Raw genomic sequence first — 26,025 nt, forward strand, 5'->3', positions numbered from 1 at the left:
ACAAATAAATGAAGATTACCACACTCCCTGGTGTCACAGTGGACCAGAAGGTGCATTTTACAGTTGAGTAATTCCAGATAAAAACAGGAACAGGGTGTTTATAAGCTGCCCAGAGTGGAGGAGAACACAGAAGCCAGGGGAGGGAGAAATTGGGGGCCCTGAGGACAACGGCACCCAGCAGGCACTGGCACCCCCAGCATGGGAGAAGCCAGGGCTTTGTGTGAGCAGGGATACCCTGCTCAGCCTCTCCTGCCTGGAGCTCAGCTGTGAAAACTCAAAGGGACACTGGTATGGCCCTAAATAAATATTTGTCCAATGTGTGGATGAGTAAAGGCAAGAGAGGGGGCGTGTTTTGGAAGTCCATCCCTTTCCTCCCAGCCAACCACACCTCAGTAGTCACTCCCAGATAAAACTCTCCCTGCCCGGTAGCCGCCACAGGCAGAGGAACTGGTGTCAGGGTCCCCTTGGGACACGGAGCCATGCCCAGGTACACGGTGCACGTGCGCGGAGAATGGCTGGCCGTACCCTGCCGGGATGCGCAGCTCACCATCGGCTGGCTAGGCCGTGAGGCTGTCAGGAGGTACATCAAGAATAAGCCAGATAATGGTGGCTTTGCCTCGGTGGATGATGTGCACTTCCTCGTGCGCCGGTGCAAGGGCCTGGGCCTGCTGGACCACGAGGACCTGCTGGAGGTGGCCCTAGAGGACAACGAGTTCGTGGAAGTGGGTGAGTGTCCGAATCCATGCGTGCCTGGGAAGGAGGCTCGGCGGCCATCCCTGGGCAGGTGCGGTGGGCTGCGGGCGGGCACATGCCTGGGAGAGGGGAGGCTTCCCATTCACCTGTTACAGCAAGGCCACAGACCCTGAAACGAGCTGACTTCCCTTGCCCCCGGTATGCCATAGAGGCTGCATTTGAGGGGGGTGGGGTGCAGGTGAGAGCTTGAACGGCCGTTTAAACCCTGCCCACACCTGACACCTGCATCTCTACCTTTTGCTCTCCTCCTTGGAAAAGATGCTAAGAGCACCTGAAAGCCCGTGAGGTTGTTCTAAAGCAGCCATTTCTATAGAAGTGCGAGGCAGTGGAACAGTGGTCTCCTGGTTTGCCAGCAACGCTGAAGGAGCCTCTCCCTTGCCATCTGTAAAGGAGCCTCTCTGGTATTCTCGTTTCAGTTATAGAAGGCGACGCCATGTGTCCCGACTTCATCCCATCACAACCAGAAGGAGTTTACCTGTATCCTTCCCTGCAGGCTGGCTGGTCTGCTCTGGGGGCTACTCCCCCCTGGGACGGGGCTGGGGCTTTCTCACACTCCCCAGTGTTTTCCTTTACCCGGCTTCAGATATAGCAAGTACCGAGAGCCTGAAAAGGTAAGCTTCAAGCCAACACTCTTTTTGTAAAGAAAATGCAGTCGTGCTCATTTCTGGAGGGTTGGGGCCTGCAGAATTTATGACCAAACGCTATCAGTTAGGACAGGGCTTTATTCTGCTCTGTGAAGTTAGGAAAAGGTATTATGCTAATTTCTTGCTTTCTTTATTCAGCCTCTTCTAGACCAAGCTTTTTCACTAGCACATTAATGTTTCAGAGCAGAAATAAAATCTCTTGAGTGTCGGGCACCTGGGTGGCTCAGTGGATTAAGCCGCTGCCTTCGGCTCAGGTCATGATCTCAGGGTCCTGGGATCGAGTCCCGCATTGGGCTCTCTGCTCAGCAGGGAGCCTGCTTCCCTCTCCCTCTCTCTCTCTCTCTCTCTCTCTGCCTGCCTCTCCGTCTACTTGTGATCTCTCTCTGTCAAATAAATAAATAAAATCTTTAAAAAAAAAAAATCTCTTGAGTGTCAAAATTCAGTTCTGCTTGAGGCTTCCCTACTCTCTTGGTCAAGCAGCCCAGTTGCTCAAGCTCACCAAGGTCCCCTTCTTTTGCGTAGTACATTGCCTTAGATGGGGACAGCCTTACCACAGAGGATCTGGTCAACTTGGGGAAAGGACGCTACAAAATAAAGGTACCAGGGAGGGTGGGAGGGATGTCCTCTGACCTTTTTCACTGCATATGGGAGCCTTCAACGTGCTCAGCTTTGACCAGTGTTTTCCTAGCTCACCCCAACTGCTGAAAAGAAGGTGCAAAAATCCAGGGAAGTCATAGATAGCATCGTCAAAGAAAAAACTGGTATCTTTTTCTCTTTGTGTACACAATTCTTTTTATTGACTTTAAAAAAAATGACCTGCATCTAATGGTACCATGTCTGTTTGTTGTTTTTTTTTCCCCCCCTAGTTGTTTATGGTATAACTACAGGTTTTGGGAAATTTGCCAGAACTGTAATTCCTGTCAATAAGCTAGAGTAAGTCTGATCCCCCTTCCCCCCAGCAAACGTACATTCACATGCCACCCGTCCCCATCTTTGGAATCTCTTTCAACAAGAGACATAATTAACATTTGCCCCAATTTCCAGATGAGGAGGATAAGGCTCCTGTTCACTTGCATACGAGTTGGCATTGAAAACACAGGCTTGCTTGTCTCTTCCATCGCATCACACTGCCTTATTCTGTCTCTCCAAAGATTCACCTGTTCTTCCCTTCATTTCTGCAGCTGAAGGGACACTTTCACTGCGAGGTCTCTAAGAGGGGTTTTCCCTTTCTCTTCCAGAGAGCTCCAGGTCAACTTAGTACGTTCACATTCTTCAGGTAAGTCATTTCAAACATCAAATGACTTCTAGTCTTGTTTGATTTGGTGATTAAAGTACAGCACAGTGCAAGGCATCCTGTAACAGCCGCGAGTAGCTAGTGCATCCTGAAAACTCATGCCAGTTCTGCTTCAGGGGAGGAAGGGAAGCAGAAAATGTCAGACAAGACCACCTTTCAGCTGAATCTCAGGAAAGGAATGGGCCAAGTGGAGGGATGGGGTTGGGGCAGGAGCATGTACATGGCCGTGCCAACACAGTGGTGGATTCAGGGAAGGAGTGAAGGCTGGAACTCAGGGAATGAGTTGATCAGGATGAGGTGAGATGGAAAAAAGTCTGTCAAGAATCCAAGCTGGTTGCTATTCTAAGGGTGTTGGGGAAGGTGGGGCTCACTGAAACATTCTAGGAAAGAGAACCAAAAAGGCAAAACTGGGGTTTCCCGTTTTCCTAGAAGATGGGACTTTAAGAAGCAGGACAGTCAGGAAAGAGAGCAGTCCAACTATCTGAGTCAAGAAGAGACAGGTGGTAGGAGACTGGACTGAACTGGGGAAAGATTTGAAAGATGGAGGTAGAAAGGACTTTGATTTTCTAGGAGAAAAACATCAATTCTGTTTTGCAGGTGTTGGGAAACCACTAATCCCTGAGAGATGTCGAATGCTCTTGGCTTTAAGGATCAATGTCTTAGCCAAGGGGTACAGTGGCATTTCCCTGGAGACCCTCAAGCAAGTTATTGAAGTATTTAATGGTAATGCCATGGATCCCCAGGTTGACCCTCCATTGAGGCTGGGCATGTACCACAGGCACTCTTGGTTGATGGCATAGGGAGGAATTAGCAGAGACAAGACGACATAAAATAACGGAGATGAATGGAAATGGGCTTGGTGAGGAGAAGGATAACTGGGGGGGGTGAGGGTGGGGACAGAGACACTTAATCCTTTGTACCTTCAACTCATTCTTCATCACCCTTCACTTAGTATTGGTACCTTTAAGTCTGGAACAAACCCCTCATGTCTGTCCCTGAGCTTAAAGCTGGAGAGAACCTTGAACTCCATGATGCCCCAATGTGGTTAGAGAAGTTGCATCAAATCATCTGGGAAACACCATGATTCCTAGATGTTCATCCCAAAGACCATTTCAGTAGTTCCAGTTAGTGTCTAGGAATCTGAAATCTTAATGCTCCCCAGATGGTGGGATAGCCAGACTTAAATAACTGCAATTCAACTTCTTGCAAAGATAGAACAGAAGTGTAAAGAGATCAAAGGCTTTTGGACCAGGAAGCCATCTGGTGCCAGGCTACAATGCAGTTCCGCTCTTTGGAGCTTACTTCTCAGGATAGAAAAAGTCCAACATGGAGACAAGATTTGAAATGCGTGGGAGGCCACTATCCCTTCTCACAGATAAGGATGAACAGAATAGATCAGTGCAGGCTCAGGAAACTCTTTGGGGTGAAGGTATAAAGGTATATAGGGCACCTCTGGGTGCCTAGAGTTCTGAGAATTCCCTTGGGTGAACCATGATCTGGAAGCTGGCCTATGGATGGCCCTTTATCCTACTGACATTATTTAGCAGTTGGAAAACACACTGTTATTAGGAATCTGAGTTTACTTTAGAAAAAAGAGGATTTTTTTTTTTTCTTGGTAACTGAGAATTTCCTCCAAAGCAGTACATGTCTGTTTATAAGTGGTGGTGAGGTAGCAGGCTGGGTGCCTAGGAATCTGGGCCAAAAAAAAAAAAAAAAAAAAGGAAAAGAAAAAGAGACTACGTTTCCTAAGCTTACCTCCTTAGAGAACCCCTGTGAATACTTTGGTTGTGTTTTACCCTTCTAGAACATTTTATATTACTTTTCTGGTATAAATATTTACATGTTTCCAAACATTCTCCAATAACTTTTCTTTTTTACCCCCAATATCTTTTAATGGCTACACACACTCTTTGGCCATATGGTCCCTTAATTCCATATTTAGATCGTTTCTAACTTGTTCTTAGGAACAAGACTGTAATGAATAGCTAGTTCCTGATCTTTAAGCTATATTGCTACAATTTCTAAAAATTTCTAGGTCTGAGTAGACCATACACAGTGAATACAAAGGGGTAGAGAACCAAGAAAGAGGAAAAAGTTAATAGATGATCCTTATGGTGATGGGGGTCATCTTTCTTCCATACAGCCTGATCTGGTTTGTTTCTCTATATACAGTGTACCCCCAACCACCTTCACACAGCAAATCTGAGTATGTCCTGTCTAAAATATGTAATGCTTTCCATTGTTCTGAGGATAGAGTCTAGAGTCTAAACTTTAAGAAAATATGTATTTCCTATGCTGTACCTTTCATCATCATGACTTACTCATTCCATAAATGGAAGCCTATACCCCTTCCTCTCCCCTTCACCCATTTTGCCCAGTGCCCCCACCTCTGTCAACCATCAACTTATTCTCTATATTTAGGAGTCTGTTTCTTGTTCTTTTGTTTTGTTTTGTTTTAGATTCCACATATAAATGAAATCACCCAGTATTTATCTCTGTCCTATTTAACATAAGACCTACCGGGTCCATCCATGTTGTCACAAATGGCAAGATCTCATTGTTGGTTATAGCTGAGTAATATTTCATTGTGGGTGTGTATACATACATGTATATATGTATATACATATATACCTACACATTACCTATTCCTTATCCATTCATCTATTAATGGATGCTTAGGTTGCTTTCATATCTTGGCTCTTATAAATAATGCTATAGTAAACATAGGGGTGACATGTATCTTTTCAAATTAGTGTTCTAATTTTCTTTGGACCCAATATTGGAATTACTGGATCATATGGTATTTCTATTTTTAATCTTTTGAGACTCCATATTGTTTTCCAAAATGGCTGCACTACTTTGCATTCCCACCAACAGTGCCCAAGGGTTTCCTTTTCTCCACTTCCTCATCAACACTTGTTTTTTCTTGAGTTTTTTATTTTAGCCATTCTTCCAGGTGTGAGGTGATATCTCACTGAGGTTTTGATTTGCATTCTCCTGATGATGAGTGTGCTGAGCATTTTTTTAATGTGTCTTTTGGCCATCTGGATGTCTTTGAAAAGATATCTATTCAGGTCCTCTGCCCATTTTTTAATTGGACTATTTGGTTTTTCTGATGTTAAGTTCTGTAAGTTCTTTTTCTATTTTGGATATTGACTCCTTACCAGACATATCATTTGCTAACATCTCCCTTTCAGTAAGTTGTCTTTTCATTTTGTTGATGATTTCTTTCATTGTGAAAACATTTTATTTTGGTATAGTCCCAATAGTTTACTTTTGCTTTGGTTTCCCTTGCCTGAGGATCCATATCTAGAAAAATGTTGCTAAGACCAATATCAGTAGTTATTGCCTGTTTTCTTCTCAGAGTTTTATGGTTTCTGGTCTCACATTTAGGTCCTTAGTCCATTTTGACGTAATTTTTGTGTACGGTGTAAGAAGGTGGCCTAGTTTTCCCAGCACTGTTTATTGAGAAGACAATCTTCCCCACTGTATATTCTTCCCTCCTTTGTCCTAGAATTTATTGGTCATATAGGCATAGATTTACTTCTGGCTGACTATTCTGTTCCATTGATTTGTGTGTCCATTTCTATGTCACTATCATACTGTTTTGATTACTACAGCTTTGTAGAGCATTTTGAATTCTGAGATTGTGATACCTCCAGCTTTGTTCTTTTTTTCTCAAGGTTGCTTGGACTATTGGGGTTTTTTGTGGTTCCATACACATTTTAGGATTCTTTGTTTTAGTTTGTGAAAAATGCCATTGGTATTTTGGTAGGGATCACATTGAATCTATAGATTGTTTTGGGTGGTATGGACATTTTAACAATATTAATTCTTCCATTCCATGAAATATACCAATTTTTTTGTGTTGGCTTCAACGTCCTTCATCAGTGTTTTATAGTTTTCAGAGTACAAGTCTTTACAGTCTAAACTTAAAGTGGCTACAAGAGATGGCTTTTTGCTACTGGGAGGGTGCTCCTTCCAGCCCATCCCCCTTATTCCCCTCTCCCCCTTTTTTTTTAATAGCAGCTCAGTCAGGTCCCTTAAGCACTAGTTGTGCTTTCCCCTGGTATTTGTGTCACAAAGCGACACTAGTTCCTGCTGGGGGAGGTTGGTCTCACTGGTAAAGTGAAGATGGCCAGAAGTAATGGGTGCCTCCTTCTCTCCCAGCCTCCTGCCTGCCCTACGTTCCAGAGAAAGGAACCGTTGGTGCCAGTGGAGACCTTGCCCCACTGTCTCATCTTGCTCTCGGGCTCATTGGAGAAGGGAGGATGTGGTCTCCAAAGAGTGGCTGGGCTGATGCGAAATACGTAAGACTTTCCAAACAACTTCCATCCACGGTAGTTTCCCTAAGCCAGACGCCGGCCGCAGGTGCCTGCTTCATAGCATTGAGTCCTTATGGCAGCCCCGTGATGGAGCCACCTTTATCCCTGTTTCATAAATGAAAACTGGAGCTTACGAGTCAAACTAGGCGAGGCTCTAAGCTCCCATTCTTTACCATCGGGCTTCTGGACTTGGTGGTCACCTTGGTGAATAGGTACAGTGACCAGTGTTGATCCCAGCAATTTGTTCTGCAACGAAAACTCTTCTGGGGCCTATCCAGGAGGTCACACACTGGTGGGCATTTATTGAGTTGCTGGTCTCACAGTGCAGAGCCATGGCTCACAATCCTGACTGTATGGCCTCTGGACAGCTGGTTCCATTTCCCCCCAAGCTCCTACCCCAGTGGTGAATCAGAAGGGCTCGTTTTTGGTAAAACCTTCATGTCTTCCTCATCCATCTCCAGATTCCACCAGAGCAGCCCACAGCATTATTTGACATGTTAGCTCAGGTCAACTGCTGACAGGTCCCCTCAGTGAAGGGGCAGAGGACCAAAGGGGAGGAAGAAGTTAAGGAACAGATAATCCTTGGCGGGGTATAGGTTCCAGATCACCTTTGTTCCCTACAGCCTGTCCTTTATTTCTCTGTGTATAGTGTTTGCCCAGCCCCCTTCACACAGCACATTCCAGCATGTCCTGGCTTAAGCCTGTAATGCTTCCCATTGTCCTTAGAATAAGGTCTAAACTCAGCGTGGCTTCTAAGAGTCTTATTGGTCGAATTCCTCCCCCTCGGTTCTAGAGTGGGATGTGCTGTGTCTGGGACAGAGGGACCAACATATGCTCATTCTTCTCTTTCCCACTCCCTCCTGCTCCTCCTCCCTCCAAGGAGTCCTCTGGGTCTTTCCCCTCCCCTCCAAATGCCTTGAACCCCTCCTTTCTGCTCTCCTAGCATCTTCAGTGCTCATTTTCCAGCAAACCCCATGCACTTCCTTCCTAGATTGCTTAACATGTTCTCATTCTGGAATTGCCCCTGAGCTAGTCTGTCTCAATTTTCCTAGGCCAGCCCTAGGCTGACCCCCCAAAACAGTCTGGTGAGTAACAAGTACCCCCAATACACTTGTGAAATGGACACGATGAATGGTGCTGACTCTGCCTTCCTTCCTTCCTCGAGGGTCCTTAGCACAGTGACTGTTTCACCTCCTTTATTCGGGAGAAGATAATTCTGCCAGTGCTTAGATCAGTAGGCCGAGGGTGGAGGACTTTTTAAGTCAAGCTCTGGAGGCAGAGAATTGTGGACAATTGGGAACAAAGCCTCAGTACAGTAGAGGTGCTCGTCTGTGCTGAGGAAGCAGCAGGAGAAAAAGTGAGTCCCTAACGTGGAAGCTGAATACAAAGGACCTAGAAACTCAAACGCAGGGTTATATCCTCAGACACTAAAGCCCCTGCTTTAAGTATAAAAATTACGTGAACTGGAAGTCGGCTTTCAGACTAAAGAATAGAACAAGAGAGTAGACCAGAGTAGAAGAACAGAACCAATTTATGTAGGTCTAACCTTTATAAGACAGATCTTTAGGCTTAAGGATATTTTATCAATTCCTTGTGAAATTGGAAATAGAAAAAATGAAATTCGAAATTCATTTGACACCCATTTTTATCTTCTTAATCACTCTGCAGGTCCTGGAAGCTCATGGATTGAAACCAATTGTTTTGAAACCGAAAGAGGTAAAGAGATTCGAGGAAGATTTCCTCATTTTAACAAGTCTTTATTTATAGACTATGTTCAGTCTTCATATCCGTCTCACTGGTTTCTTAAAGTAAATGTGGCTTTCGTGTCTGTTTAAAGTTTGTCCCTGAAGAAAGGACTCCTCCCCAAGCCTTCAAAAGATTCTTCATGCCGCAGATGCTTAGGGGTTCTCTTACCTAAGAATGTAAACTGCAAATCGGGATCCCTAAGGATCCCTAACAGATGCTTTGAGTCAAGATCCCTTGGGTGCTCTCCACCAAGAATCTTGGACCAGAAATGTCTTAAGATGTCTTGTCCACAATGAGGACCAGTGGAAAAAAAAGGAGCCTCGTTAGGAGCTGAAGATTTTATATGCAGTCTACCCCGGAGGGCCATGGCTGCCTTGAGAACGGGGACATTAACACGTATTTCACTTGCCAGGTTTATGCTAACCGGTTCACAGATGATGGCACTTAATCTTCTGTTGCCTACTAAGCATTCCTGCCCCGCACTTTCAAAAACATAAATAAATGTCATTCAGCTGACAGGTTAACTCTTCTCTTACGGAAGCAAAAGATATGAAATCAGCTTGAAAATGGGTTACAACAACTACCACAAAGGACTTCTCTCTTCCTTTCCAAAGGGCCTGGCGCTCATCAATGGGACACAGATGATCACCTCCCTGGGCTGTGAAGCCGTGGAGAGAGCCAGTGCTATTGCACGCCAGGCCGACATTGTGGCGGCCTTAACCCTGGAAGTGCTGAAAGGCACCACCAAAGCCTTCGATACCGGTCAGCATGGCTCTTCCACTGGATTACTGTTCAGTCGGCCAGAGCTGGTTGGGTGGGCTGGACCCGGTCTTTAGACATGAGAGTGGTGGGGGTGGATGGTAGGGGAAAAGGAAAATCCCCAAGTCCCTACGGCATACACAGTATTGCTACAGCTTCCTCTAAGTGATGCCACACTTGATCTTGAAATGACCCCATTTTACGGACAGATGCTCACTCTAGAGTTGACCCAGAATTCCGGATCACTCAGGTCTGACTCCCATCCAACTGTGTGCGTGTTAGGAATCTGTTCACAGGGTTTTAGAATTAGAGTAGGATTAGTGTTGGTCCCCATTAGAAAATTGGGAGGGAAAAACTACAAAAGTTGTAGCTTACCCGGAAAGTGGTGAATTTGAAAGACTCCCTACCATTCTAGGTAGTAGGACAGAAAAACGGTCTAAAAATGATTGAAAACTATCAGAAATTGGCCCCTATGGAGCTCCCTTCCATTATCAGCCTAAATCTTTTTAGGGTCAGCCCAGGGTCTTGAGTTAAATTCCCAGTGGGCTCCACACATATTTGCACCCAGACATTTAAAGTAGAAAAAATACGGTCAATGAGGAAAATCTTGCTTTTGGAGTTAAGCTTCTGAGTATTGGTAAGAAGCTCTGGGACTTTTTAGGGCTTGTGTCAGCACTGTGGATGGTCCTGACCCATCGATGGTAGTTCATTCTAATGCAAGAATTGCTCAGACTGTTTCTCTTTCATCAATTCTAGACATTCATGCGGTTCGCCCTCACCGTGGGCAAATTGAAGTTGCTTTCCGGTTTCGGTCACTCTTGGACTCAGATCACCACCCATCTGAAATAGCAGGTCTGGGCGTGTTCATGTGAGTGAGCTTATGTGGTGCTGTGTTTTGTGGAAAAAACTGACCACGTGTCCCTTGCCGTCCCCTTCCGCAGAGAGTCACAGGTTCTGTGATCATGTTCAGGATGCGTACACCTTACGCTGCTGTCCACAGGTAAACCAACAAAACAATCTTTTTTCCAATTCAGGGCACAAAACAGAAAAAGAGTGTTAAAAAGTCATGTAATGTTCAATTATAATCCAAATTTCTTTACTGCCTTTTTTTTAATTTTTTTAAAAGATTTTATTTATTTATTTGACAGACAGAGATCACAAGTAGGCAGAGAAGCAGGCAGAGAGAGAGAGGAGGAAGCAGGCTCCCTGCTGAGCAGACAGCCCGATGCGGGGTTCAATCCCAGGACCCTGAGATCATGACCTGAGCCAAAGGCAGAGCAGAGGCTTTAACCCATTAAGCCACCCAGACACCCCATTTACTGCCTCTTTAAAAAATTACTCGTACCATACTTCCATTTGTCCAGTCATCGCAGAGCTTCTATTCTCTAGGATAAGCTGTTTCCTCTTGAATTGCTTTGCTCAATTCTCTTGTACAGAAGCACAAGAGACAACTTGTTGTCTTGGTTTAGTGACATAACTTTTAAAAATTCTTAGTAATAAACATCATCCTAACCCGTTAATGGAATTTTAACTGGTTCTCCCTTTTGGATACCACAAGAACCAGCCTGACAGAGATGGCCACAGGAAGGGCGAATCATAATTCAAGGGCACATCATGGTTGTAACTTATCTGCATTTGATCAGCAGATATAAACCATCATAAAGAAATCTGTGAGGCTTAACTTTAGTTAAAACAATGCAGAAGACCTGAGCTGGCATGAGGTGTTTAGCATCGCAGATGTTACTGCTCGTTTGTATGTGGCAATTAGTTGGATGAGAGATTAATATACTTCTCAAGAATGAAACAATATTTCATTTGGTGCCAGACTCTAGAGTGTAATAAAGAATCCTCCCCAGAGCAAACACCCACATTTCCTTGGACTCAGCGAGTTCCATTCTAGCTAGGTGATTGGAAACATCTACTGGAAAGAATTGCTAAGTTAGCTTTATAGCCCAAGTAAATCCCAGTTTAAATCTCTCTTCCTTGCTATCCTATTAAGATCCTTGCTATTCTAAGACAAACATCAGACTCCGTGTGACAGACACCATTATCCGTGTTTTCAACGTATTCACTCATCTGATCTTGTATTTTAGGTCCACGGTGTGGTGAATGACACGATAGCGTTCGTGAAGAACATCATTACCACAGAACTTAACAGCGCAACGGATAATCCTGTATCTTTTGACTGCTGTACTAAGCTGTAGCTGTAGAATTCCAGCTGGTGATTTTTAGATCCACTGAAGTGATCGTCTCGTGTAGCATCTCTGTTCTGTCACTCCATTTCATAGACTAAGTACCTGAAGTTCAGAGGGTAAGTGACAGAGGCAGGTCTGTGAACCTAATTTCACTTCAGAATCTAACATGCTGTGCTTTCCCAGTGGACCCATTCAAGGCTAAAGGATGTATTTCCAGCATTGGCTGAGAGAGTTCAGGAAGATGTTTGCCCTAAAATCCAGGGCTGAGATTGCTGATAGAGGATGAAGACGTATGTCACAAGTGGGATTGTGGGGACCCCGCCCAGGCTGGCATTTATGCAAGCCTTCCTGGTTCTAGTGACACACTAGACAGAAGGCAACTTGTTAACACTTACCAAAGTATCGTCAAGGAGTTATGGCTTTCCCCACCTCAAGTTTTTATTTTTGATATGGATTTTACTCCAATCAGTGTTTCCAAATTTTACAAAGAATAGTAAGAATGCTTCCATTTGTCAAAGATAGAGCCCTTCTTTCCTTCATGGTGTGGGTATCACAGAGCCATCTTATTTCTGCTTTGGAATGTTCTTTGATGGTGTAGTTCCCTCCAGATGTTGACGTGATCTGTCAGGAGTCACACTGGCAAAGTCTTCACAGAGATACTCAATACTGCCTTTGAAGACCACCCAGGCCCTTAGCAATATAGTTTTCCTATCCCACATCTGCCTTAGTTCTCAACACTGGAGAAAGTGCTGAGTTAACAACTTTGGAAGCCATTCCTAGCTGAGGTGAGCAGACAGGTTTCACAGCAGCTGGGTAAGACTGATTTATCACAGGACCTTGCCAGTGTGGTTCCTCTGATAAGCTTACTTCAGGATGTGTGTTTTAGGTCCTCAGTGTCAGGTCATTTTACAGTTAAGTCAGACCCACACTAAATAATTCTCAGCTCACTCACCTCAACACCACTCCACGCACTGGGCTGCCCCAAATGGAGCAGACCTTTCAAGAAGTTTGTGTAAATCTTGTCTCATCTATCAGTTCTTGTAGAGGAGAGATATCCATTCTACACTTACATAATTTAGACTTTTTTTTTTTTAATTTGGGAGAGAGAGACTGAGAGAGAGAGAGAGAGAGAATGAGCAAGACAGAGGGGCAAAGGGAGAGGGAGAAGCAGACTCCCCCTGAGCAGGGAGCCTGATGCAGGACTTGATCCCAGGACCACGAATCACAATCTGAGCTGAAGGCAGACGCTTAACCAACTGAGCCACCCAGGTGCCTCCATAATTTAGACTTGAAAGGGTATCTTATAGAGCAAAAACAAAGAGTTACCATTAAATTAGTAGATGTGGGAGAGGGATAATTCCTAACTAAATTCTTCTTCCACCACTTGACCCAGCAAAAATTTCAGCCAAAAGTACTTTCCTTTTTCAATTAAAGATTCTTAATTATCAATGAATTTCCAATAAGGTAAAATTTGGGAATTCCCCTGCAATATTGGTGTTAGTTGAAAGAATATTCCTCTCAATTTTTCTATTGTAAAAATAGAGCACCTATTACACAGTTGCTAGATGTTATGGGGGCTAAATTCTGATTGCCTTACTCTGATCGCCAACAAACAAATTTGGAACAACTGGAGAACAATTGACATGCTTAAGTTCCAAGTATCTGCAAAGACTACTTGCTATAAGGATTCAGAGAATGGAGAGAAGACTAGGGTCTGTGATTGGGGGTGGCTCGGTGGAGAAGAGCCAGCGCTGGGCCCAAGAGGCTCACAGTTGTATGTACTGAAAAGGGTAACTCCCAGCTTGATGAAGTTAACATAATATGTGCATCTCCAGCTCTTTGGAAGTCAGAGCCTTCCTCGCACAGAGTGAGTTCCTAGCTGATAGATAATAAGCATTCTTTAGTCCAGTAGGTATAAATCAGCTCTTTGCAATCTACAAGAAGGGTCTGTTACTGCCTTTGTCTGGGTGCCTGTTGTTTTAAGCAAAGCACATGACAGAATGGGATGATCCTTGAGGGCATTACAATGCAGTGAGTCTGAATTGCTCCTACTGAGATCAGTTTGCAACAGCCTCTTGGCCACCTTTTGCTATGGATGCTGCTGTAGGATCACTGAGTAGACTAAAGTTTGAAAATCTTTCCAGAATTGATTGTTCCAGACTATTTGGTGGTCGTTCATCAACAAAGTCTTCATTCATTCAGCAAATTCTACCAAGCACAAGAAGAAGAAATAAAACTGGTGTCCTGGTCTCTGTTCTTAGTTATAGACACAAACTTTTTTTTTTTAAAGATTTTATTTATTTGACAGAGAGAGATCACAAGTAGAGAGAGAGAGAGAGAGAGAGAGAGGAGGAAGCAGGCTTACTGCCTAGCAGAGAGGCCGATGTGGGACTCGATCCCAGGACCCCGAGATCATGACCTGAGCTGAAGACAGAGGCTTAACCCACTGAGCCACCCGGCAGCCCACAGACACAAACTTTTGAGGGAAAGTACTAACCACTAGATTATGATAGTTATGGTGTTTGAGAAATCTCTAATTTCAGAAAAAAGCACAAAAACCAAAAAACATTTCATGTTCCATGTTTCCTTGGCCCCTAGTTAGGTGTGCATGATTCATCTTTAAGGTTTTGGGTATTTGTTTTGATGTTTCTGTGTTTGTTTTTGTGTCCCTTTATGTCAACAACTGCTTGTAGAAAGACACTCCTTCCCTCCACCCATATTTGTACAAGGGCTACGAGTGTTAAAAATTAGCCTTAACTTGTTTTGCAAGATGGTTTTTGCCAGCAGAGGAGAGACTATTTCTGGAGGAAACTTCCATGGTGAATACCCAGCCAAAGTAAGCTTTTTTAGAATTGCTCCTGACCCTGAAAGCATATTCCAATTTAAGCCAGGTGAACTGAGACACTCTTTCTAGGCCCTAGATTATTTGGCCATTGGAGTCCATGAACTTGCTGCGATTAGTGAAAGAAGAATTGAAAGACTCTGTAACCCCTCCCTCAGCGAGCTGCCTGCCTTCCTGGTGGCTGAAGGTGGTCTCAACTCCGGGTTCATGATTGCGCACTGCACCGCGGCAGCCCTCGGTAAGAATACCGCCCAAGAATACCACCCATTCCCCAGAACACAAACCTGTCCATTTCATCTGAAAACGTCCAATTTTGTCCTTGAATGCGATCTTTTCCCCCCACCTCATTTGCATCCCACCTGTCTCGACAGAAATGCAGAAGTCTCTTGAACGTTTTTTAGAAAAAAACTGAATGAACAAAGCTAGACTGAAACATACTAATACCTAATGAGTTTGTAAATGATGAGGTTTCCACAATTTCTCTGTAGGACGCAACTGGATATCACATAGGAAATTCATCTTTGTAGCTTTTTCCTTAATCTTAATTTGAAGACTAGCAGAAGGAAAAAGACAAAGGTATCTACAATTAATGGCGAAACTTGAGCTGACTTGAGTGATTAAGCTTTGGGTACATTCTATTAGATATACCAGCCACTAAGATCATAAATATGTAATTACAATGTGCAAAAATGCTTATGAGAAGATGCCCTCCATGAAAACTGAGCTTCAGTGTGGCTGATCTCTGACTCCAAACTGTGAGTAACACATCACAGCAGGCTCCAGTACAAAGGATGCACTAAGGGCTTCGTTAATATTTGCTCACTTAATGGTCACAACAATACCACGAGGCACGTACTATTATTAGCTCCATTGTACAGATGAACACCCGAAGATCTGAGAAGTTAGGTGACTTACCCAACACTGGACAGCTAGTAAGTGGAACGGAATTCAAACCCAGGCATTTTTGTTTTCAAATCCATGCTCTAGCTTCAATTAATATGGATCTCATTTTAATCTGTATTTAATCCTAAACTATGGTTCCCAGATTTAACAAATGGAAATGCAGGATGCCCAGTTAAATTTGAATTACTCGGGACATACTTGTACTAAAAAATTATTTGTTTTTATCTGAAATTCAAAATTAACTGAGCATTCCGTATTTTTTTCAGGCAAACCTACCCAAGAGGCAGGAGAGCCTGTCTTTAATCAATAGCATAGACTCTAGGACCAAATTCCAACTCAGTCATTTATCAGGAGTGAGATATGGAGCAAGTTTCTTAATCCTCTCTGTTTACTCCTCTGTAAAATGGGGGTGATGAATTTACCTAATGGGACTGATTTGAGGATTAAATGAATTAATGCATATAAAGCTTTAGAACTATGCCCAGCCGTGTTTTAAGCACTAAATAAATATTAGCTGTTATTAATATCGCTCCTAACCCCTTCCTCACTGAAGCCTCACACGAAAACTCACCACAACTCAAAGGAGTCCCTGAATTCATCGTGTCCTCTATCTAGTATCTTCTAATTACTCACTTACCTCCTTATTAAAATACTCTAAGGGTAGCAACTTCTCATACTAATGTAACTGATTTAGAAAACATTAGGGACTTTGGAAAGCTTCGTTTGAATGTGTTTGGCTTTCCCTAAACTGCCTATTGAAGTTGTTCAACTTGTCAACTTGCTTTCGTTGTAATGAAACAGGTAGTTTTCTTTTTCAGAGACGTGTAACTTCTCTTTCTGAATAAGCCTCACCACAGACTGTGTATCCATTAAAGCAGGTTTTGGGTCCCAGAACCTGGGACTCACCGTGCTTGAAACCTGGAAAGTTCTGGTCTAGGACGAGCCGACCAGCTGGTCTACATTACTAGATTATCTCAGGATCCCTTATAGCAGGGAGAACAACGGAACCTCACCCAGCCACTCTCGGGAGCAAAAAAGTAGGGGAGAAAACTCTCTCCAAGGCTCTGGGAGCAGGGGAGGAGCTCTGGAATGTAGGTCCTCCTCCACACTTAGTGTGTTGTCCCCGGGCCAAGAATCCAGCCATCCACTGAGAGTTTGTTAGAACAGCAGAATCTCAGGCCCCACTCGAAACTCAACATTTGCATATTGACAAGATTAGAGTGACTCATATGCACAATAAAGTCTGATCTAGGCCATCTCCAGAATTCCTCCCCCTCCCCAAGACACATCTGGCAGTCATGGAGCCCTTGCTTGAATCCCCCCACTGAACAGTCTGAGCTATGAAATCTCTTTGTACAAGATCTGTGGGCCCAGTCTCCACCCCCAAATACCACCCTGTATCCTAACGCCTCCTCTGGGGACACAATCAGTCTATTGTTCTCAAGTACTTGGCAAAGTCCATCACGACATTTTCCCCTAGTCTCCCGGCATGCTAAACGCTTCCAGTGTTTTCAAATAGGGTTTGTAATAGGGTTCCTATCAGTTCTCATCTCAGAACTCACTATTCCCTCCTTTTCCATTTAATACAAACCCAACCTGCTTCCTTTTCCCAAAATAATCTGGGACCATCTGGTGCTTCAATACCAACCAAGAGCTCCTGGAGAGGACACTCCATGCTGTTAGGCACACTGGCAAGCCAACAAGGCAATTTTTCCCATTAGCAGCTTACTTACCTTGCCCTGGCCTCTTGCAGTGTCTGAGAACAAGGTTCTGTGCCACCCCTCGTCTGTGGACTCTCTCTCCACCAGCGCCGCCACAGAGGACCACGTTTCCATGGGAGGATGGGCAGCAAGGAAGGCCCTTCGGGTCATCGAGCACGTAGAACAAGGTAAACCCAGCCCGTCTGGGATGACGCGCCCCACCAACAAACGACCACATCTGCGGCTCTTCTTGTGGGATCCCTACGGGCAGCAGCGGCATCACCTGGGAACTTGTTAGAAGGGTCAATTCTTAGGCCCGGCCCGAGACCTGCTAAATCAGAAACTCTAGGGAAGAGAGCAGAACCCATCTGGGTTTAACAAGTCTTCCAGGTGATTCTGAAGCTCTCCGAAGATTAGGAACCACACCTGCTGCCTAAGCAGTTTCGCTGGTCGGCTTAATTTTTTAAATTAAAAAAACATATTCAAAAGTGGAGAGGTTAGTGCTACAAACCCTCCTGTACACCAACTCAACAGCACATTTGCTTCATTTTTTCCTTGACTTTCTCAAATTATTTTCACACAAATCCCATCACGTTATTTTCTTCCTGCATACTTTGTCTGTTAAATATGAATGCTTTTTTTTAATCCACCATCATGCCATTCTCATATCCAAAAAAAATCAACAGTGAGTCTTGGTATCACATAACAAGTTGAGTACATATTCAAATTTTCCCAATTTCTCAATGCCTGCATAGTGGGTTTGTTCAAATCCGGATTCAAGGTCCACATTTTAAATTTGGTGGTCAAAGTTGTAAGCCTCTTTTCATCTAGAACACTCCCCTCTCCCATTTTTTTTTTTCATGCCACAGAGTAGTTAAAAAAACAGGTCAGTCTTCTGTCAGAGTCTAACATTCTGGATTTTTACCTGTTAGCCTCCTCCCGGTGTTACTTTTAACTTGCTATCTGCATGTTATCTCTGTCCCCCACATTTTCCAACGACTGTGGAAGAATTAACAAGATTCAGATCCGTATCTTTCGGGAGATAGTTTCTAGGGTGGAGCTGTGTTAGGCCAATCTCTCCCCGCCTTAATTACTGCTTATTTGTTTTTTTAAAGACAAATTGCCTTCCTTTCGGCATTGTTAGCTAAGCTACTAAGTTTTTGCAATTGTATCAGAAGCCGTTGAAAGACAAAAGAATATCACTACAGTAATTCCCCTCTCCGGGAGGGGGAGGGGACGTTCCAAGACCCTCGGGAGAAGCCTGATCCCTCGAGATACCAAGCCCTATGTATACCACGTTTTTTTCCTGTATGGACATACCTGTGATACAGTTTAATTGCTAAATCAGGCACAGTAAGAGATTGACAAAAAATAACTAATCAAGTAGAACAGTTAAAACGATATATTGAAATATAAGTTCGGTGAACGTGAGCTCTCTCAAAATAGCTTACTGTGCTTTACTCACTCTTCTTGTGACGAAGGGGGGACGACAGAATGCATACACGGCCAGATGAAGTGAGCGAACGCCTCGGGCGTTGTGAGGTAGCGTTAGGCTACTCTTGACTTTCCGATGATTGTCAGAAAGAGGCATCTGACGACCCATCAGAAGGCTCACCTGCTTCCAGACCGTGGTTGATTGTGAGCAACCAAAACAGCAGAAGGTGAAATGGCAGATAAGCAAGGACGAAGGTATCCTAAGATAAATGTGGGAGAGTTATGTGCTCTTATTATTGAGATATAATTTATGTACCACACAATCACTCACTTAAATTGTACACTTCGGTTGTTATTAGCATATTCAGAAAGTTGTGCCATCACTACCACAAATCAATTTTAGAACATTTTCATCCCAAAAAGAAACCTTGTGAAACCTTGTACCCTTGACCCAGCACTCGCCCATTCTCCCTACTCCACCCTGCCCCGAGCCTTAGGCCCCCTAGATGTCCTTTCTCTCTCTACGGATTTGCCTTTTCTGGAAATTCCATAGAAATGGCCTACAATATCTGATCTTGTGTAACTGGCTTCTTCCGGTCAGCATAATGTGTTCAAGGTCCGTCCATGTGGTGGCATGTGTCCGTGATTCATTCCTTTTTCATGGCCCAGTAATATTCTGTCATACGGCTATACCGCATTTTGTTTATCCATTCATCAGGCGAGGGATGTTTGGGTTTTGGCCACCTTTTGGCTAGTATGAATACTGCTGCTATGGACATTTGTGTACAAGTTTTTGGGCAGACATAATGTTTTCATTTATCTAGAGTGCAGTTGCTGGGTCATACGGTAACCTGTGTTCATCTGTTTCAGGACCTGCCAGATTGTTTCCCAAAGTGACTCTACCATGTTACATTCTTAGCAGCAGTTTTTGAAAGTTCTGAGTTTTCCACACCTTCCCCAACACCTGTTATCATGATCTGCCTACCACGGTGTGTTCCTATTGTCCCCACTGAACATATTGCTCTGGCCAAAAGCTTAAGGAGTCACCCTTGTCCATTCTCAGATCCTCTATCCAATTCATCAGCAAATCAGACTTACCATCAAAAGACACTGAATCAAGGCTCTGTCATCTCCTTTTGAATCGTCTCCTTGTTTTCACTACTGTTCTAATACAGTTACCACATGCAATAATCAGGGTGAGGTTCTTAAACTATAATTTTGACCACACTATGTTCCTGCTGAAAATTTGCCAGTTCGTTCCTTGTGCTCAAACCAAAATCCAGCCCCATTCCTGTAGCCTACAAGGATCACACATGATCTGGCTTCTGGCTCTTGCTGACCCCTCTCTCCATGCCATTCCTTACCCTGGAACTACCATGTTATTCTTGTACCCACCAAGGACACATCCCTAACTCAGCACCTGTGTCCTTGCTGGCCCATCTGCCTGCAACATTGTTCCCCTAGGCCTTCACACGGTTCACTTCTGCATTCTACCTTGGTTGCTGTGCAGATTTCATCTCAGATGTCTTCCCTGTCTACCCCAGCTCAACTTCTTGAAGTTTCCAATTCCTTATGCATAAAGTGAGGGGACTGCACGAGAAGATGCGAAGTTTCTTCCAGGTCCAAAATGGATCCCATTGCTTCATCCCCTCCCATGGTGTCCTGTCTGTACTCACCAGAGTTTGGAATGGGCTTCATAAATTTTAAGATAAGACGCCAAATCTTTTTAATACTCCATTTCAGTTGACCACGTAAATGGTTTGATCAACTTGAAGCTTTTTTGTTATTTTCTTGGCAAATAATGGAATCCAAAAGTAGAGAAATTTAGATTTCAATATTCAAAGCTGATAGCAAGGTATGGTACATTTAATAAGAGTTCTTAACTAGGGAAAAAAAAAACATGTAAAGACTGTTTTATCAAGAAACCTAAAGTTGGCAAGATACCAATTTCTACAATTTGAGTTTTAGTGGGCTTGGGAGCCTTTGAGTTTGAAGGCTTGAAAGAACATTGTAGAATTATGCAGTGCAACAAAAGACTGATTTGCTCCTTCCCTGGCTCCTTCAGTCCTTTGACGAAAGTCTATGTGCCAGGTATTTCAGCCCCAAGAGAAGCAGCAAGACTAAAACAAATGGGAATAGGACACAGATGTCATCCATCTTGATCAGATGACATAAGAAGGAGAGCACTAAGACATTTACCTGTACAGCACTCCCCTTCTAAACGTTAAAGATCCAGCCAGTGGGGTAGAAGAGGAAATTTTTGAATAGTAACCAAATACCAAAGCAGCTCTTTCTACCAAAAGACCGAAAGCCAATCATCTCTCAGTTGGCAAGAGCTGGCTGACAACTTCCACGTGAGTTATATCCCCCCAGCATGAAGTCAGCTTCAAACAGCTGTCCCCTCCACTTTTCTCGTAGTGCTGGCCATCGAGCTCCTCGCAGCCTGCCAGGGCATAGAGTTTCTACGCCCCCTGAGAACAACCACTCCTCTGGAGAAGGTCTATGACCTCGTGCGCTCTGTTGTAAGGTAAAGACAAACAGGTCCCCGGGTGTGACATCATTTCAGGACTGTGAACCCTGGCCACAGTTCGTGTTGGGCTGATGGTCTGATGTGCTTTCTGTGCAGGCCCTGGATAAAAGATCGCTTCATGGCTCCAGACATTGAGGCAGCGCACAGGCTGCTCGTTGAGCAGAAGGCAAGTTGGCCACTTGGCTTCCTTCTTAGTTTTGGGTCATTATGGGAAAGCAAAATGGGAGGGGGGACTGCAGAAATACTGTCTTATTCTTTTGTTTCCTGTCTCTTCCTTGGAAGTGAACAAAAAGGAACTCGAGCAACTTCCAAGGCAACTAAAAAGCTCTTTGATAAACTCTTAAGTGTCCCATGTTGCATCCAAACATTGACTATCTAGCAATTAGAAACAGAAAGGACTTTAAATGGAGTTTGGGACAGGTACTCCTGAGGAGAAAATGAGATGAAAGGTTCATGGATCCCCTTCACCAAAAATATCCTCTTTTGTTCAAAAGCACGTTCTATTTCCATGATGTTATCACTGCCTCCTCCAACGAGCCCAATGACTAAACGGACCTCAAGACAAAACAAAGTCCCAGGATTTTTTTTTTTTTAAGATTTTATTTATTTATTTGACAGAGATCACAAGTAGTCAGAGAGGCAGGCAGAGAGAGAGGAGGAAGCAGGCTCCCTGCCGAGCAGAGAGCCGGATGCAGGGCGCGATCCCAGAACCCTGAGACCATGACCTGAGCCAAAGGCAAAGGCTTTAACCCACTGAGCCACCCAGGCATCCCAAGTCCTAGGGTTTTACTTCAAAGGTGTTTGGGTCTGTCTAGCGCTGTGGTGTGTCCCGCCCGTCATCCTGGGTGAGATTCGGGTTCTCTTTACTGCTTATTTCCTCTGGCTTCATTGACTATAGATTTATCCGATAGGGACAGATGCCTCATAGGCTGACTTTTTTTTTTTTTAAGATTTTATTTATTTATTTGACAGAGAGAGACAGAGCAAGAGAGGGAACACAAACAGGAGGAGAGGGAGAGGGAGAAGCAGGCTTCCCGCTGAGCAGAGAGCTCGACTGGGGGCTCGATCCCAGGATCCTGGGATCATAACCTGAGCCGAAGGCAGATGCTTAACTGACTGAGCCACTCAGGCACCCTTAGGCTGATTTATTTTTTAAATATATTTTTTAAAGTTCTTTGGGCCTTTTGTTGTGATTTGTGGGCCTCCTGTTCTCTAGAATTTCTTGATTTCCCCTGGAACCATTGCTCTGCTCTTGGGGAATGACTTTTCCCTCTGATCCTCACAGCTGTCATTCCCAGGTTGTGCCCTACACCCTTTGAGGGGCCTTGCGTGTTGCCAACTTTGGTGCTCGTAGAGAGGTGTGTGAGAGGTTAGCCTTTTTTAATTGAAATAGACCTGACATATAACATTATATTTGTTTCAGGAGAACAACAGAATGATTTGATACCTGTGTATTTTGCAAAACGATCACCACAATAAGTCTGGTTAACATCTGTCACCGTACTCAGTTACAGTTTCTTTCTTTTCCTGATGAGAGCTTTTACGGTCTACTCTCTGAGTAACTTTCAAATAGACAATACAGTCTAATTAACCATAGTCACCCTGTTGCATATTCTATCCCCAGGATTTATTTATTTTAAAACTGGAGCTTTGTACCTCTTGACACCCTGTACCCATACTGCTCACCTTCTACCCGCCTCCTCTGGCAACCGTCAGTCTGTTCTGTGTATCTATGAGCTCCGTTTGTTGGCGTTGCACTAGATTCCACGTATCATAGTATCTGTGATTCTGACTCATTTCACTTAGTACACTGATCTCACAGTCCATTCAGATTGTCACAAATGCCAAGAGTGCCTACTTCTTTACGGCTGAATAATACACACACACACACACCCTGCATTGTCTTTATCCATTCGTCTGCTACTGAAACCCCAATTTGGCTGCCCATCCCTTGAAAGACCAAGACTCCAGAAATGAGTTTTGATGGGAAAGGACTTTGAGCTCTGTTCATGAGGCCAGCCACCACCTGGGGAAAAGCCGGACTCTTGTCCCAAAGCCCACTCCCAGGTTTCTGCCTGACCCAGAGTTATTTAAAGGGATTTAATCAGCTAAGGGAGTACAGTGGTCTGTGACATTTCTTGCCTACCTGCAGACTTGATAATGGCAGCTACAGAGTCATCTTGGTGCTTGGTGGTTGTGCAAATTCTAGTTTTTTGGTGCCGAGGGTGGAGGTCAGTTGAGCAAAGAGGTCTAGTTCCTTGGTACCCAGAGGTGGAGCAAGAGTGTCCTATTCTTTCTACAAAGGAGGGCAAGAGCTACAGATGCACAAAAAAAAAGCAGGAAAGTCATTTATGTGTGTGACCTTAAAAAAGAAAACCATTTTGATACAGATTGCTGGGTTAGTCAGAAAGCCAAGGCAGTTCCCAACAGACTTGCTGGCCTCTGGGGCCTGGGAAAGTTCCAGTCCTTCATTCCCCAAGGCCAGAGGTCTGCAAATCTCAAAGAAAGTCAGTTAATTCTGTTACAGATAAAGGGCCTTAGGTCAGCAAGCAAGAAGTTTGTTACCTTGACTCAAGATAACCCTTAAAACCGGCTGGAGTGGTGCCGTACAGCCCTCCATGGACACCAAGGGGGCTTCCATGTTTGGCAGTTTGTAACACTGCAGTGACTGTGGAGGCGCCCCCTACTGTTTTCGAGGAACTTAGCCTTTGCAAGGATACATTTTCTAAGGTAATACAAAAGGAAAGGAAATGCTTCTTGGTTGTTAGCAACAAGCGGATAAAAAGCAGCTGTAGGGGGGCACCTGGGTGGCTCAGTGGGTTAAAGCCTCTGTCTTTGGCTCAGGACATGATCCTAGGGTGCTGGGATGGAGCCCCACATCGGGCTCTGGGCTCAGCAGGGAGCCTGCTTCCTCCTTTCTCTCTCTCTGCCTGTCTCTCTGCCTACTTGTGATCTCTGTCTGTCAAATAAATAAAATCTTTAAAAAAAAAAAAAAAAGCAGCTGTAGGGGCGCCTGGATGGCTCCGTCGGTTAAGTGTCTACCTTCGGCTCAGGTCATGATCCTGTGGTCCCGGGGTCCCAGGATCCAGACCCGCATGGGGCTCCCTGCTTGGCAGGGAGTCTGCTTCTCCCTCTGCCCTTCTCCCCAATCAGGCTCTCTCTCTCTCAATCAAATAAATAAAATCTTAAAAAAGAAAAAAAAAAAAAAAAAGCAGCTGTGAATCAAAAACAGGACCTGAACTTGAGAAGAGGAGATTCCTGAAACAGAGTAGGCTGGTGCGTGGAGCTGTAGAGTAAGCAAGGGTCTGCAACGCCGCTTCTCAAACTTTCCTGTGCATGTGAATCTCCTGGGGGTCTGGTTCTAAGGGAGGCCATGCCGCTGGCTCACAGGAGGCTGTGGGAGCAGCAGGAGTGGAAGGAATAGAGCGCTGGGCTGCTCAGCCAGTTACAGGTCTGCCTTTGGCTCAGCTCATGATCTCAGGGTGCTGGGATGCAGCCCTGCATTGGGCTCCCTACTCAGAGGAGAGTCTGCTTCTCCCTCTGCCTGTCCCTTAGCTTCTGCATGCTCTCTCTCTCACAAAATAAGTAAATAAAATTTAAAAAAATTTTTAAAAGGGCGTAAGGAGTAGAGCACATGTGCCATGGAAACCCAGCAAACAAGGAAATCCATTGCGCTAGTCAAAGCTTGCTTTAGAAAACGCACATGCATACCTTTGAGCAACTTTCCTTAATTCCGTCCACACTGAATTGTCTGGGTTTTGTTTCTGTGTTGGCTTGTTTGGATTCCAAAGAGTAAGCAGCTGAAAACCCTCCCGGGAAACTTTAGAAAGGCTTTAGACTTTGTATTTTAAAAGCTGTTAATGCAACCAAAGTCTAATGGATACAGATTGTGCGTTGAATGAAAGCAAGCAAACAGCTGCTAGGTGCCTGCCTGGTCAGCTCGTGACGTTTGATTCGATGAAGCTGATGTTGACTGACATGAGAGGACAGTGTCGTCAACATTCTGACCCTGCTTTATCCCTCTCAGGTCTGGGAGGTTGCTGCCCCATACATCGAAAAATACAGAATGGAACATATTCCAGAATCCAGACCGGTTTCTCCAACAGCCTTTTCACTGGAATCTCTACATAAGAAATCCACCAAAATCCTCGAGTCCGGAGATCTTTGACAGGCTTTGTCATGGATCAGTGGATCAGAGGGTCCTTGGTTGAACAGCAAGCAATATTATGCTGAAGAAGAGACCTGAGGACTCTCCTAAGTAGATCAACCCATTATGTTGTTCGGTCCTTCTACAACCTCCTTTGTTTAGGCTGGTAACGGCATTAGCATTGCTCACTCTAGCACTGTGTTCTTGTTGACCTGGTTTGAGACACAGAAGTTGTTTTCAGATTATAGTTTTCTTTCTTCCTTAACAATATCAACAGGCCACAGACCACTTCATTCATTTGAACTCAAATTTTGAAACAGATTGGTATTTTTTTCCAAAAACATTAGACTTCTACGAATCTCTTTCTCTTCTCTTCCTCCTCCTCCTCTTCTCCTTCCCTTCCCCCTCCCCACCCTCCTCCTCCCCCTCGTCCTCCCCTCCTCCCTCCTCCCCATCCTCCTCCTCCTCCTTCTTCTTCTTTTACAGTTTGACCAGATCTCCACTAGATAACTTTGGCTGGTTGAATTATACCATGATATGATGAATGTTCTCACTAGGCCTTCATCAACAACTTCTTTTGAAGTCATAATTTGTCTGAAGCGTCTCTTTCTTCTAGTAATCGCCTCAGAGTATAGTCAATAGGTCGAGAGGTTTTGTGTAAAGGATTACTATTAGAGTGGCCCTTACTGATATTTGTCAAATATCACTATACATCTCTATCTGGCTATCTGGCAAAACACTGTACATCTCAAA

The 26,025-nt window shown here is 44.3% G+C and overlaps 1 protein-coding gene across 1 annotated transcript; it reads left to right on the forward strand.

The window, feature by feature from the left end:
* Window positions 1-440: 440 nt before the first annotated feature.
* Window positions 441-25,696, forward strand: LOC111142184 (histidine ammonia-lyase). The gene is made up of 20 exons (XM_022495194.1): window positions 441-726; window positions 1,170-1,230; window positions 1,337-1,364; window positions 1,920-1,994; window positions 2,086-2,158; window positions 2,264-2,330; window positions 2,636-2,673; window positions 3,289-3,414; window positions 6,862-7,001; window positions 8,685-8,732; window positions 9,377-9,524; window positions 10,278-10,373; window positions 10,463-10,521; window positions 11,615-11,695; window positions 14,487-14,552; window positions 14,631-14,796; window positions 17,215-17,349; window positions 21,014-21,122; window positions 21,222-21,291; window positions 25,153-25,696. Exons 1-20 carry the CDS (start codon window positions 480-482, stop codon window positions 25,291-25,293), a joined length of 1,974 nt encoding a protein of 657 aa, XP_022350902.1. The 5' UTR covers window positions 441-479; the 3' UTR covers window positions 25,294-25,696.
* The last annotated feature ends 329 nt before the right edge of the window (window positions 25,697-26,025 follow it).

This window comes from Enhydra lutris, unplaced genomic scaffold (genome assembly GCF_002288905.1).
Source record: "Enhydra lutris kenyoni isolate GAN:26980312 unplaced genomic scaffold, ASM228890v2 scaffoldscaffold7, whole genome shotgun sequence".
Classification (NCBI taxonomy): domain Eukaryota; kingdom Metazoa; phylum Chordata; class Mammalia; order Carnivora; family Mustelidae; genus Enhydra; species Enhydra lutris.

Coding starts and splice junctions, on each gene's coding strand:
- LOC111142184 (XM_022495194.1), top strand. CDS start 480: ATGCCCAGGTACACGGTGCACGTGCGCGGAGAATGGCTGGCCGTACCC. Junction 10,522..11,614: donor CCTTACGCTGCTGTCCACAG/GTAAACCAACAA, acceptor CTTGTATTTTAG/GTCCACGGTGTGGTGAATGA. Junction 11,696..14,486: donor ACAGCGCAACGGATAATCCT/GTATCTTTTGAC, acceptor TTGTTTTGCAAG/ATGGTTTTTGCCAGCAGAGG.